This window comes from Mugil cephalus, chromosome 6, assembly GCF_022458985.1.
Source record: "Mugil cephalus isolate CIBA_MC_2020 chromosome 6, CIBA_Mcephalus_1.1, whole genome shotgun sequence".
Classification (NCBI taxonomy): Eukaryota; Metazoa; Chordata; class Actinopteri; order Mugiliformes; family Mugilidae; genus Mugil; species Mugil cephalus.
The window spans coordinates 14,067,201-14,079,429 of record NC_061775.1 but is presented as its reverse complement, the minus strand read 5'-3'; the positions used below and the strand labels follow the sequence as shown (position 1 = coordinate 14,079,429).

The following is a 12,229-nucleotide window of genomic DNA, read 5'->3' as shown; positions in this document are numbered from 1 at the left end:
GTTGAAAAGCACTGCACTAACATCCTGAGAGTCATTTAAAACCATTATGTATGGTAAACATTTCAGTTCCGTGTTGGAGATTTATTAAAGATAAATGGGATGTGTCCGGATATTATGAAAGGATCTTGCACCCATTTGATGTACTGGCTGATGAGGGAATACATTTTTTTTTGCAACCATTACTTTCCCTTCTTTTCATAATTCAGTACAAAACCAAAAAAACAAACTAAACACATAAATGAAATACTGACAGTGGAAACTTTATAATTCCATTTTTTGTTTTGTTTGCCTAATATAATCTCACCTAAAAAACAAAAAAAAACAAAAAATTTGGGCGAAGTGGTTGGGAAATTAAACACAAAATGCCAGTGACGGAAATGTAGGACATCGCTCTTGTTTTTGGATGACAGCTTCATAGAAACAAGACAATGCATAAAACAGCTTTCTCACTTATTTTTGCCAAGCAACATTAAACAACATGACCCTCTAGGGTAATTAGAAATGCCACTTTGTTTTCAGCCAAGTCCCACATTACATCATCTAGCTTTCAGTCTTTGGGCGGAAGAAAGAGCCACTACAGAAACCAGAGCTGGGAATCATGCTATTATTATTTAAACTCAATTGTAACTGCGAGAAAATAGGAATGCAACAGAGTAGGAGATAATATAGTATATAGTGTACAACAGATCTAATCCAAGGACAATAAAAGGGACATTTTTAGATCCTTGTTATATAAAAGACAAATGGTAAAGACACCGTAGCTGTAAATGTGCTCTGCTTATGTGGTGAGAAGAAAAAGATTGATAAAGAAGAGGAGATCAAGAGAGTTGAAGCCGAGATTCGACTTTTATTGCAGCGGCAAAACTTCAGAAAAAAATAATACAACTCTCAAAATCCTAGTTTATTCTATCAGGATTGGTTTCTCTCCTCTCTGATCTCCTCCGTGATTCTCTCTAACCCCTTGATGTTGCATCATTGTGGTTCATCACTCTGTCACAAAGTGAATGAAAATGTTGGAATTTGCAGTTATGTGGCAAAACTAACAGTAATCAATACCATTATATATAACGTTTCATATCTCTGATATCAAATATTGCGTGTGATGAAACTTTAAAGGGAAATTCGAGTATTAAATGTTGAATCTTCTCTTCCTACCCGTGTATGTGGCTTTACAATTGCCGCGGCATAGGAATACACAATATATATTATACCGACTCATTTGAGCGATGTAGCCAATTACAGTAGCCTATATTAGAAATGTTCACCACCATGTCCAATTACATCGTTACCTGCAGATATATCCCATTGTGTGTGCCTGCCTGTTTTAGGCCATTTATTAACAGTGTCACAGTGGGTGCAACAGTGTTTTGATTGTTAGACTGTTGCCTCTCAAATCAAATCAAATTAAACTTTGCATGTATAGCAGCTTCCATACAAATTAATTGCAGCACAATTACAAAAAAAAAAAATACAAACCCAACAGGAAGGTTCCCGAGAGCTGTGTTTTCTATTGAACAGATTATTAAAGGTTTACAAAAGAAGTCTCAATTGAGTTGGATCAGGCAACTTTGTTCTGAATGACGGATTTTATTCTACTTTGGATTCATTATTCCAACTTATGCCCCTCTTGTACATAGACTGCCTATCACTTACCAATTTATTACTGAACAAATTGTAACCAGTGATTTCCTGTAAATGCTTAAATAATAGTCCAAATTACGATTATTGAAATAATAAATGAGATAATTGTGTTGCTTGTCTGCATCCTGGACTTGCAGAGATCCACCTGTGGTCTAAAAACGGAAATAAATACAAATGTATTTGTAGTCTTGTCTTGTGTTTGCGTTTCGACTTTTCAACTTACTTTGTTCCCTTAAAGTCTGCATACTTTTACTATTGATTGATGAATGTGATGTCACCATGACTGCCAGTGGCCAGCGTGTGTGTGTGAAGTCATGCTGGCAGGCAGGATGGAAGTGGCACTATACACTTGTCACTTCATGCAGAAGTTGTAGTACTTACTGAGCTCCCGCTGTGTATGTGGTGGTTTTGGACTTTTCCAGGTCAGCACTTGCCAACATGCTGAAGTGTCAGCTGCTCAGTAGGAGCTCTTGAAGGAAGTGTTTAGGCTTGGGCCAGAGTCCATTTAACACCATCACATCCCGCAAGATTACACTGCCTCAAAGAATTGTACAGCTAACGGCTACTTCTGCTGCTGGGATATACAGACAGTGTGTCGGATGCTTTGGCCAAAAACTTCGATGGAAACCTCCTTCATGATGCTACGTATATAAAATCACTTTAAATCAGCGAATTAAAAGCTAAGTGAAATTCATATTTATCTTTTAAAATATTTGAATGTTAACTTTATGTAATTTGACCTTTATAACTCAGCCTCTGAGATTGCTCTGCTAAGTGTGCAATCAAGAAATAATAAAAGTGAGTGCATCTGACGTGTATAAAACAAGCAACAAACGCAATTTTAGTCACTTTTTTTTTTTTTTTTTTTTTTTGCTTGTGTCCCTTAACTGATTATTTGTCACCTTCTGTTTAACATGCATTCCCTCAGAAGTGTATGAGTGACATGCAATACTGTGTGGAATCACTAGGCAGTCAAAACAAATGGCAGACAAATGCAATATTGAAAGGGGTACCTATATTAAAACCCACTCACTGTTTTGACAACACTGTCTTCTTTGTCCAAACCAGTCATTGCAAGAGATCCGAAAACGCTCTCTGTTAATGCGTATTGTTATTTATAACTATATTCTTTTGTATGTTCTATAAAAAAAATGGAACATTATTATTTCTCAGTGGGAGTTCACAATCATCTGTGGATGAACAACTTCCTGAGCTTGTCCCAGCTGTCACTGGGAAAGTGGTGGGTTTGCACCCTGGACGGGTCACCAGTCAATCACAGGGCCGGCACAGAAAGACAAACAACCGCCATGCACGCTGACGATTACAGCTACTGCACAACCACTTTAGGATCACCAATTAACCTAACAAGCTTGTCTTTGGACACCTGGAGAAAACCCGCGCAGGCTCAGAGAGAACATGCAACTTCCACACAGAAAGAACCAGCAGAAGCTCTTCGCATTTCACAGATGCTTTTCCAAAAGAAATATTTCATACAAAAACGTGTCATATACAACAATTCAACAATCTTACTTGTCTTTTTCTATAGTAATCGTCACTTCCCAACTATTTCTATCTTTCCTGTTTCTAAAGCCTTTGCCTACCTTCCTTTTAGCAGCCAAAGACATTTTGTCACATTTCTTTTACGGCATGAATTCTCCCCAAAGACTGAGTTTCACTTTTTTGAATGTCCTCCAACTTTGTTTTTCAGCCTCAGTTTATATTCTTCATTAGCGCGGCTCAAGCATTGACATATTGTCAGATGAGCTGATTCTGTAGGGATTAGCAGCAAATCGATGTCAGTGTTATTAAGTCCTATCGCACAGTCAGACTGTGAGTTTTGTTCTGCAGCAGTTTGTGGTCCTGTGGGAGAAACATCAGAAGCCAAAGGATTTGGGACATCAGAAGTAATCTGGAAGCTGGTTACTGTAGGCAGCTCTCTCACACTTAACACACACACACACACAGAATGCACTTACTGTTTTGTATTCAGCAATCAAACGTTGAAAATTATATTCAAAAAATTATGTCAGGGGTGCATTTTAAGAAATGATGTCCAGATAATTTATCTTTATTCTTGTATCTTGTGTGCGGTCCTGAGTATTGCTGTAGATCTTCAAATATGCCCACATGGGATCTCTACCAGGATCAATAGGAATCTATCACAGCCCTATTAAGGAGCGGTTCATTGGTGAAGTGTTTGTTGAGTCAGTAAGATTGTGGGAGAGTCAGTTTTGTCACATTCACTGTTTGACACAAAAGCATTTATGTAAAATAATTGTAAAAAAAAAAAAAAAAGAAAAGTGTATAAGGTTCTCCCAAGTCTCCTGTCAAAGTGTTCAAGTCTTGTTTTAAGTATTAGAAGCATTTGGCCAGTGGAAGTTCTCCATTGGAAATCAATGGGTAGTGAGTTTTTCTTTTCTTTTTTTTCTTTTTTTAGTTGATGCTGTGGTTTTATCTGAAGTTTTCCAAGGTTTGGGGTTAAGGCTCACGGTGAGACGTGGACCTTGACGTTGACTGACATGCAGGAGTCAAAAGAGTGAAAATAATCAAACAGGAAGGGATCAATAGAGAAATAAGTTAACACGTCTCCCTGAAATAAAATGTAGTGGTAATAGAGTTTAAATCTCTTAAACTGTTCTATCACAGATACTCATACGTCACTCACAAAGAAGGAGTCAAATGTCTCAGAAAGTAGTAGTTTTGCTATCTATATACCAGAAAGTGTATCCAAACTGCGGAACTAGATGAATCGATGTTGTGGCTTTGAGAGAGCAGCTATCCATTCACCACGTCAGATCAATGTGGAACCTTTTTGGTACCTTTATGTCTCCCCAAAGGATCTTACGTCCTTGAAGAACAATGGAGAAACTGGACAGATTGATTTTAGATTGCATTGATGGCGCGCACACACACACACACTCACACCCTTAATACATCATAAACTCCTTCATGCACAGGTACACACGCACACAATAACCTCGCAGTCATTACTGAGGCAGGGTTTTAAAAGGAAGCAGGATAAAATCACCTCGTGCTTCCTCACTGCTGTTGTTGTGTTGTTTCATGTATGCCCTGTAGGTGGAGATGTAGTCAAAGAGACTCATTCACCAACATCCACATGCACACAAACACACACACAGTATGAAAGAAATGTGTCCTCGAGCTAAGTCCCAAACAGAGTGGTGGGGGGGGGGTAAGATTTAGAGGTTCAGTTCTGGAGCAAGGCACTGAGAGCCATTCCCTCTACTCTGCATCAATATGAGAGAGAGCCGGGCATGCAAGGCCGACTGCACCAAAATAAAACACACTATCGCCAAGCACTGGCCATTTATGGCCCAGCAAATGTGATTTTTCTCTTTATGGCTGAAATATTAATGTTTCTATCTTGGTATACTTTGAAGGAAAACAACAGTTTCCAGGCACTGAGCTGCCAAAATAGAGGGGGTTGAGAAGGGGAGACGTTAAAAAGTGATGTCTAAGCAAATAAAAGGGCGGTTAAAGTATGACCTTCACTCCATCACCACTGTAAAAGATCCAAACCCAGACATAAATAAAATCCTTTCACTTTAAAGAACATCCGTGTATGTACATTAATTACAATCAAACAGCAACCTCCACACCTGAGATGTGAAGCCAGTGCAGAAGCGCCAAATACTGTACTTGGGGCTTCAAACCGGAGTCAATCTCCATAGACTGCTAAGGTAAGATGCCCTAATTTTACAACAGAAATAAATATGTTAACAGCCTTGTACAAAAAAAGAAAAAAACAACATCATCAAAACCAACTCGCCAGTTTTTAAAATATTCTTTACAAAGGTTTCATTAATCAGGCACTGCCAAGTATTCCATGACATATATCCACAGTGTTTATTGTGGATTGTGTGGACTGAAGAAAACGAGTGTGCAGGCTACTGAAATTAGTCCCGCACCTGGAAACTTCATAAAACTGAGGGTCCGTACTCTTCTTCAAGACAACAGTGATGTGACTAATTTAGACGGCTAGCTACAAGTATTGCACAAAAGCTCCAACACACTGTTGCTTTTCATCTGTTTCTTCTCTATTTTAAAGGGATAAATCACTAATGTGTGAAATTTAGTCGCTCACCGTGTTCCCCAGAGTTGGATAAGTGAGAAAAGGCGTTTTTATATCGGTCCAGGCATTGTCCTAACCTGGCAGCGCAGCTCTTAGCTTTAGCTTAGCATAGTCGTTGTAATGTAGAGTTGCCAATTAGCGCCTAGCAGCGAGGCTTTGTCGGAGTATAGCCCCAAGTCTATATCTGCCCTAGGTAATCCCTTCATGTTTATTGCATTGACATTTGTACTCGTGTGAATGTACAGGTCACAAGAAGTAATTAGGAAAATTCTTGAGTTTGTTTATCACTTTTGCAAACAACTGGCTGATTGACAACTCTACATTACAACACCTATGCTAAGCTAAAGCTAAGAGCTGCGCTGCCAGATTAGGACAATGCCTGGACCGATTTTAAAAAACGCTTTTGTTCACTCATCCAACTCTGGGGAATATGAGGATTGACTAAATTTCATATCAGGGTCGTTTATCCTTTTAAGGTCGTCTCCGCGTTCTCTCCCTTGTTGTTTCTCTCTGGAAACTTCTGTAACTTTTTTGGCCCTCAAACTTAATTATGAATAATGGTCTAACCCATATACAAATGTTGTATGCTTGTTGTTGATGTTACCCAAGTTGCCATATTTTTCAATGAAACACAATCCACATACCACATACGTAACAATTTCCATCCGTCACTGCAAACAGCCAAACCCACAACCTAATTTTAAGGGGTAGGGTACACAGGCCAGTTGAATGCTTAATGAATTTGCTTCTGTCAGAATGTCAGAGTTTCAGAAGAACAAAATAAAATAGATTCGCAATCCGTCTTAAAGTTTGATTCTAATATCACACGAGGTGGAAAAACAGATGCACCCCCAAGGTCACAACATTTCTTGGCCGTTTACTGGCTGACAACAGTAGATACTGTCAATTTCAGGTGGATCGGATTCATAACACCACTATGTTTGCTGTCTTTTTACTAGTGCGCTGGCTTTGAGCTTGTCCATTTCCTCAACCTTATTTTCTACAAGCTTATTATTGCCGAACTTTCATATAACCTTTCATTTTCTGTCATGTCAGTTGTAGCCTTCACACAACAATCTGCTGGCTCCAGAACGGAGTACAGGGTAAGCTTTATAAGAAAGGGGAAAAGACTTTCATCTACTCCAGGCATTTTTATTTTTTATTTTCTGTCATGCTGTGTCTCTAGGTAGAAATTACCATTGGTTTGTTCAGAATCAGAGGTTGTATGAACCCTGTGTCTTTGTGGTGAGGCTGGTTTGTGAAGTGCTTCCTACATGCATACGTACATAAAGACTGTATGGTGATGGCTCAGTTTCTTGAATGTGTCTCCTCTTTAACAGAAAGCAGTAACTGAATGAAAGAAAGCACTGCTACCTTTAAGTGATTTTAGGTTGTAGATTGCAGCACAGGCCTCAAATGAACTTCTTGTACCATATATTTTCCCACATTTTAAGTCGGACAGTTTATGGAAATGGCTTTTCCAGCATTTACCAGGATTTCTCAAAACAAAATCAGTGCTGGAGTCTCTTTGATTGCCTCCCTTCACGGCAGCATAATCCTAAATAAAGCTGTCCATAATTTATTCCAGTTTCCGAGCGCTGGCCTCGGGGAGATGTTTCTCGGTTGTAGGGGGAAAAAAAGAAAAAGTAAAAAGAAAAAAAAAAACACTTTCACTTTGCATGTGGGCCTTTTTAAGTCAAATTTATGAAAAGTCAATGTGAAACCTTGGCAGTAAACAACTCATGAAGGTGACTGATGTTTTGAGCAAGATTTAAATAAGAGTTTTTTGGGGGGAGGTCTGTGGAGAGGCTGAGTGGGGGATATGTAAGCTGTCCCCCCAGGCGGCCATGCTGATTGAGACTGATGCTGGTGAAACAAAGGCTACAGCAAGCAACTTGATCGCTTTCAGACAGATTCCTTTCTATTCTAGGAAATTGATTGTGTCGTCACTGCAACCTTTACATGTCGACAGCAGTGATTGTAAGAGTGGAAAGTTCATTTGTGGTCAATACAAAACTGTTTATAAGCGTAGTCTTAAGGTTATAGATTGTCGGACACTTACTTACACGGAAGAATTCAATACCCAGTAGCATTATTACACTTCATCATCACGTCCGCCGCATGAACGACTCTTGTTTATTATATCACGTAATAGGTCACCCGGAAATCGGGCCGTATTAACATGGTATTACCCCGCTGAAAAGACACGTATCGCCACCTGGTGTGGAAGAGGGGAACAGTTATTCAATTTTCTTGCGCTGCATGTAAAATGGCCCAAGGACTGTTGTCAGAAAGTCGGATTTTGAACATAGCTCGATTTAGCTGCATGTAAACGCACTGAGTGAAAAAACGCCGACTTAGATGATGCCTTCATGAAAGCTCGGAAATTCCACATTCCAACTCGGACATTTCAGACTTTCTATACCATTGACGTTATTTTTTACGTTGGAAGCAGAGCTCATTTTTACCGAGGTTTACTTGAATGCAGCGTCAACTGCAGCTGAATCTCAACTATGCTTCCCAAGACCCACCCCCACCCGACTTCTGATTGGCTAGTGATGCTAGTTTGGCGAGGGAAAGCTTTTTTACTCTCATTCCGATGGTGGACGAACTCAATTTATTGCTTGAACCTGACAATATTCTGCATCAACATTTTTTTTTTCTAAATGTTGATCTTTTTTTTAATCACAATCAAACGCCGCATGCCAGTGATCCAGCATGTTGCTAGAGATACTTCTCTTTGGGGGAACGCGGACCCCAGACTGGGAACCATTATATTAGATGTGTGTGATTTTTTTAATACCATAACCATAACACTCTGGTTGGTTGTCTTTGGTGATCACTAAGCTTTCCAATATATCAGTCATTCCCGATGCAGTGCACCAGTTGTTTGCATGCAATCATGTTACAGGACCAAGTGTCTATATACTCATGTTGTTGTTATAGGATTTCTCCACGTGTGGCAAACCTTTCTTTGACTTTTATCTCTCACTCACGTCACGACGTCTCCATCTCAGTCACCTCTAAACAGCAACAACCTGCACATATTCAACTAAAAGAAACGTCTCACTCCCTTTGAAATAAATCTCTCTCCTTTCCTTTCCTCTCCTCTCCTCTCCCCTCCGTAATTTCATCCAAATCGATGTCCTGCTGCAGCAGCTCCTTAAGACCTGACATCTGACTGATTGCTTCACACAAAAACCTGCAGCTAAATAAAATAACAGGGGAGCCCAAATGAAGTCTATACACCTTGATAAGAGCCCTATTAAGTCATTGTGAAATAGGCCTGAATGTAGCTTTGGCCATTACATCAACCACACACAGAAATGCACCGCACACACATTTAAATGAATCTCATGCACTGACCTGTGGAATTGTGTTGGAAGGTGGATTATTCACGGAGAATCGACTACAATTTCACGGCTTTCTGGAAATAATTAGCGTGACATTTATTCAGGCCTTATAATTGGTTAAAATTCCAGACCCTCACCTCTAATAAAGCTGTCATTGAACCTTTAATGCCGCTGGCTCCCATGACAGCAGGGGAATATTGGCGTCTAGTGCAGGGTGGTCAAATCACCCGGAGGAGGACAACGTAGTCAGGTTTATGGTGCGTGTGTGTGTTTGCGTTCGTGTGTGAGCAGTTAAGCTGAATGCGGTTCATTCTTTATCCCGGCCCTAATGAAACTGGCCCACCGTGGGATGATGAGACGATTTTATAAAGATTTTTTAAGAAGCCTCGCCGAGGTTTCCGTTCATCTGAGAGGCACTAGCTGACAAACAGCTTACTTTGAAGTCATTAAAACCAATCACCCCGTCCTCTTCCTCTACACTCCTCTCCGTCTCGTAATTTTCGCTCATTGCGCCATTGTCCTTCCCCCTCTTCTCTCTTTACTTTCCGGTTTATCCCCTCTCCCCACTTCCCTCTCGCCTCTTTTGTCTTATTTTTGTTCTCCTCTCATCTGTCCCTCCACTTACCTGTATAAAAAATTCAACCTCTGCCTTTTTCTTTTCTGAAAGAGACCATTTTACTTGCACTTAGCACAAAGCTTAGTTTGTCTTTTCGGCCACACGCAGAGTGCACTCATTCATCTCTGTCGGTGTTGCACAGGTTTCTGACTTGTAGTAGAGTGGTTTCACCTGACTTTTGTCCCCGTTACAAATCACCACTGCTTCCCCAGCATTTTGGGATGAAAAAAGGAAAAAAAAAAAGAAAAGAAAATCGAATCTAGAGGAACTTTACTGTCATTTTATTGAGGATTACACAACAATATAACAAATCCAGGAGACATTTATGACATTAAACTGAAGATATTTACGAAAACTGAGAGAGCAATAAAGTGCGGTGTGCAGTATAAAAGGTGCAAACATGTCAGACAGTAGCTGTACTAGCAGACAGCAAACATCAGATGCTGGATTAACATGTTCACTGACAGAAACGGAGCATGAACACGATTTCAAGTGATGTAAAAGTGCCTTTGTCGTAGCAAATAACCCAAAATCCTTATTAGTTACAGATTAAAAATGTGAATGTTCTGTGTTTTTGTGTGCCCGTAAGAAGAAGAAGAACTGCAACCTTGAAAATGTGCCCATAGCCTGAGCTGTAACAGAAAATCTGTGTGTGTGTGTGTGTGTGTGTGTGTGTGTGTGTGTGTGTGTGTGTGTGTGTGTGTGTGTATCTCAGGTGGCTGTGACATTTGCAGTGGGGTCAGAGGTCGGCCTTCAGAGCAGCAGCGACTTCAGTCAGATGGGGAAACCTTTCCTAATGGGCACAGTGGCTCTGGGTGAGAAGCAGCTTTGTACAATATATGGCTCACTTTCTTCCTTTCTGTCTCCATCTTTTCATCTATTTGGCCTTTTTTTCCCCCCCAGTCCATGCTCGCTCTTCTACTGTCCTTTCTTTCCTCAGGAGAACTGAAGGCTGAGTTTCCAGTGCACCTGCTGCCACATTTCTTTTTTTTTTTTTTTTTAAAGAAATCGTTTGTACTCCTCCATTAGAAATCTGAAATACTGGCGCGATAAGAAACAAGACAGTAGGCGACGTGGCTGTTTTTCAGTTGCAACCAAAAACAAATATGCTTGTGCAATGCAGTTCTTGTCAGTTGTGAAATTACCCCACAACTCACTCATGTTTATTTGGAAGAAAGTATGTAAGACAATAGGTCTTTAACGGGGGTACTGCAAAATCATTGATTGATTAGACATTTTTTTATATATTCTTTTTAATACATATATATTTTCTCCCACAATTTTAAATTTCTTAAAATGAATCCAACATATTTTACTAAAGCCCTAAATGGAGCCCTGTGTAATCTAAGCCACCTCTACACAGTAGGCCCCGCCCCTACCACTGCTGGGCCAATCACGAGGCAGCATATTACACGTTCAGTTAAAAGGTGAAAACATTAGCAGAAGAGAAGCTAACATTAGGGATCAGGCCTGTTTATGTTTACGCCTGTTGCACAGCCACCCTACTGTAGAAAATGAATATTTGTGTTTTATTTGAGTAGCTTGATATCGAATGCAAAATTATAATAATAATGTATATTTATAAAAAGCGAGTTTAATATAGAACACATATAGTAGGTAGGGGGTCCCTACTTAATCTCTCCATCAGTTTGGGGGTCTTTGGCCTGGAAAACGTTGAAGACTCCGGGTAGAAGACAAGAGACTGTATCAGTATTTATAAAATAAAATAAGCTTGTAATTAAAAAAAAAAAAATGTGTACATCAAACACTGGGTAACTCAAATATCCTGCACTCCCACACATATTAAAATTATAGTCATAAAACATAACAACAGCGATTAACGCCCACAGTGAAGCGAATTAAACGACACCAAAGACGACTCTTTCATTTTCACGTCAAAAATGATTTTAAACACAAGTGCAATGAAACTTATTATAAGAGAACTTCAGCTTCTGAAGTCAAACCTGATCTAAATGCGTTCGAGCGACTGACTCAATGACTGACTGAGTCCTTCATCCACAGTCCCCGCGAGTGCTCCGGCTTCCTGAAGTCACTGTAACACATCAGCTGTGGCAGCACGAGGGGTGATCACTCGGTTTCATTAGCGTTTTGGTGACAGCCCTGGCTGTGCTTGCATTACTTCAGAGGGCTATTTGAACATGCAAACTGCCGCCCATGACAGCCGCTTTGCAGTTCGTCATTGTTAGTTGTGCGGAACAGCGCACAGAACAGCAGTAAATCACGTTCTTAGGATTAAATAATGATTACGTTTAGCTTGGAATTTCAAGATTTAAAAGCCACTCAAGTAAAATCCAGACCATGGCTCTAAAAAAACTAGCCACTGAAACCGAGACTCATACAATGATACACTTTAAAACATTCTGGGACCTATTACACAGCAGGACTGACGCATCTAAGGAGAAATATGAAGAGAAAGTACAATGATATTCAATAAAGTGAACCTCAAACAAGAGAGCAAACTCTCATTTTCAGCATAGCTGACACTGAACCGAGTGACTAGTACAC

At 39.9% G+C, this 12,229-nt stretch overlaps 1 protein-coding gene across 1 annotated transcript in view; it reads left to right on the top strand.

Annotated features, from left to right (window-relative positions):
* Nucleotides 1-12,229, top strand: part of si:ch211-51h4.2 — a 71,596-nt gene that overhangs the window by 24,486 nt on the left and 34,881 nt on the right. Inside the window, exon 9 of the mRNA XM_047588380.1 lies at nt 10,419-10,518. Coding sequence (XP_047444336.1) covers nt 10,419-10,518 — 100 coding nt within the window. The remainder of the gene's footprint in view (nt 1-10,418; nt 10,519-12,229) is intronic.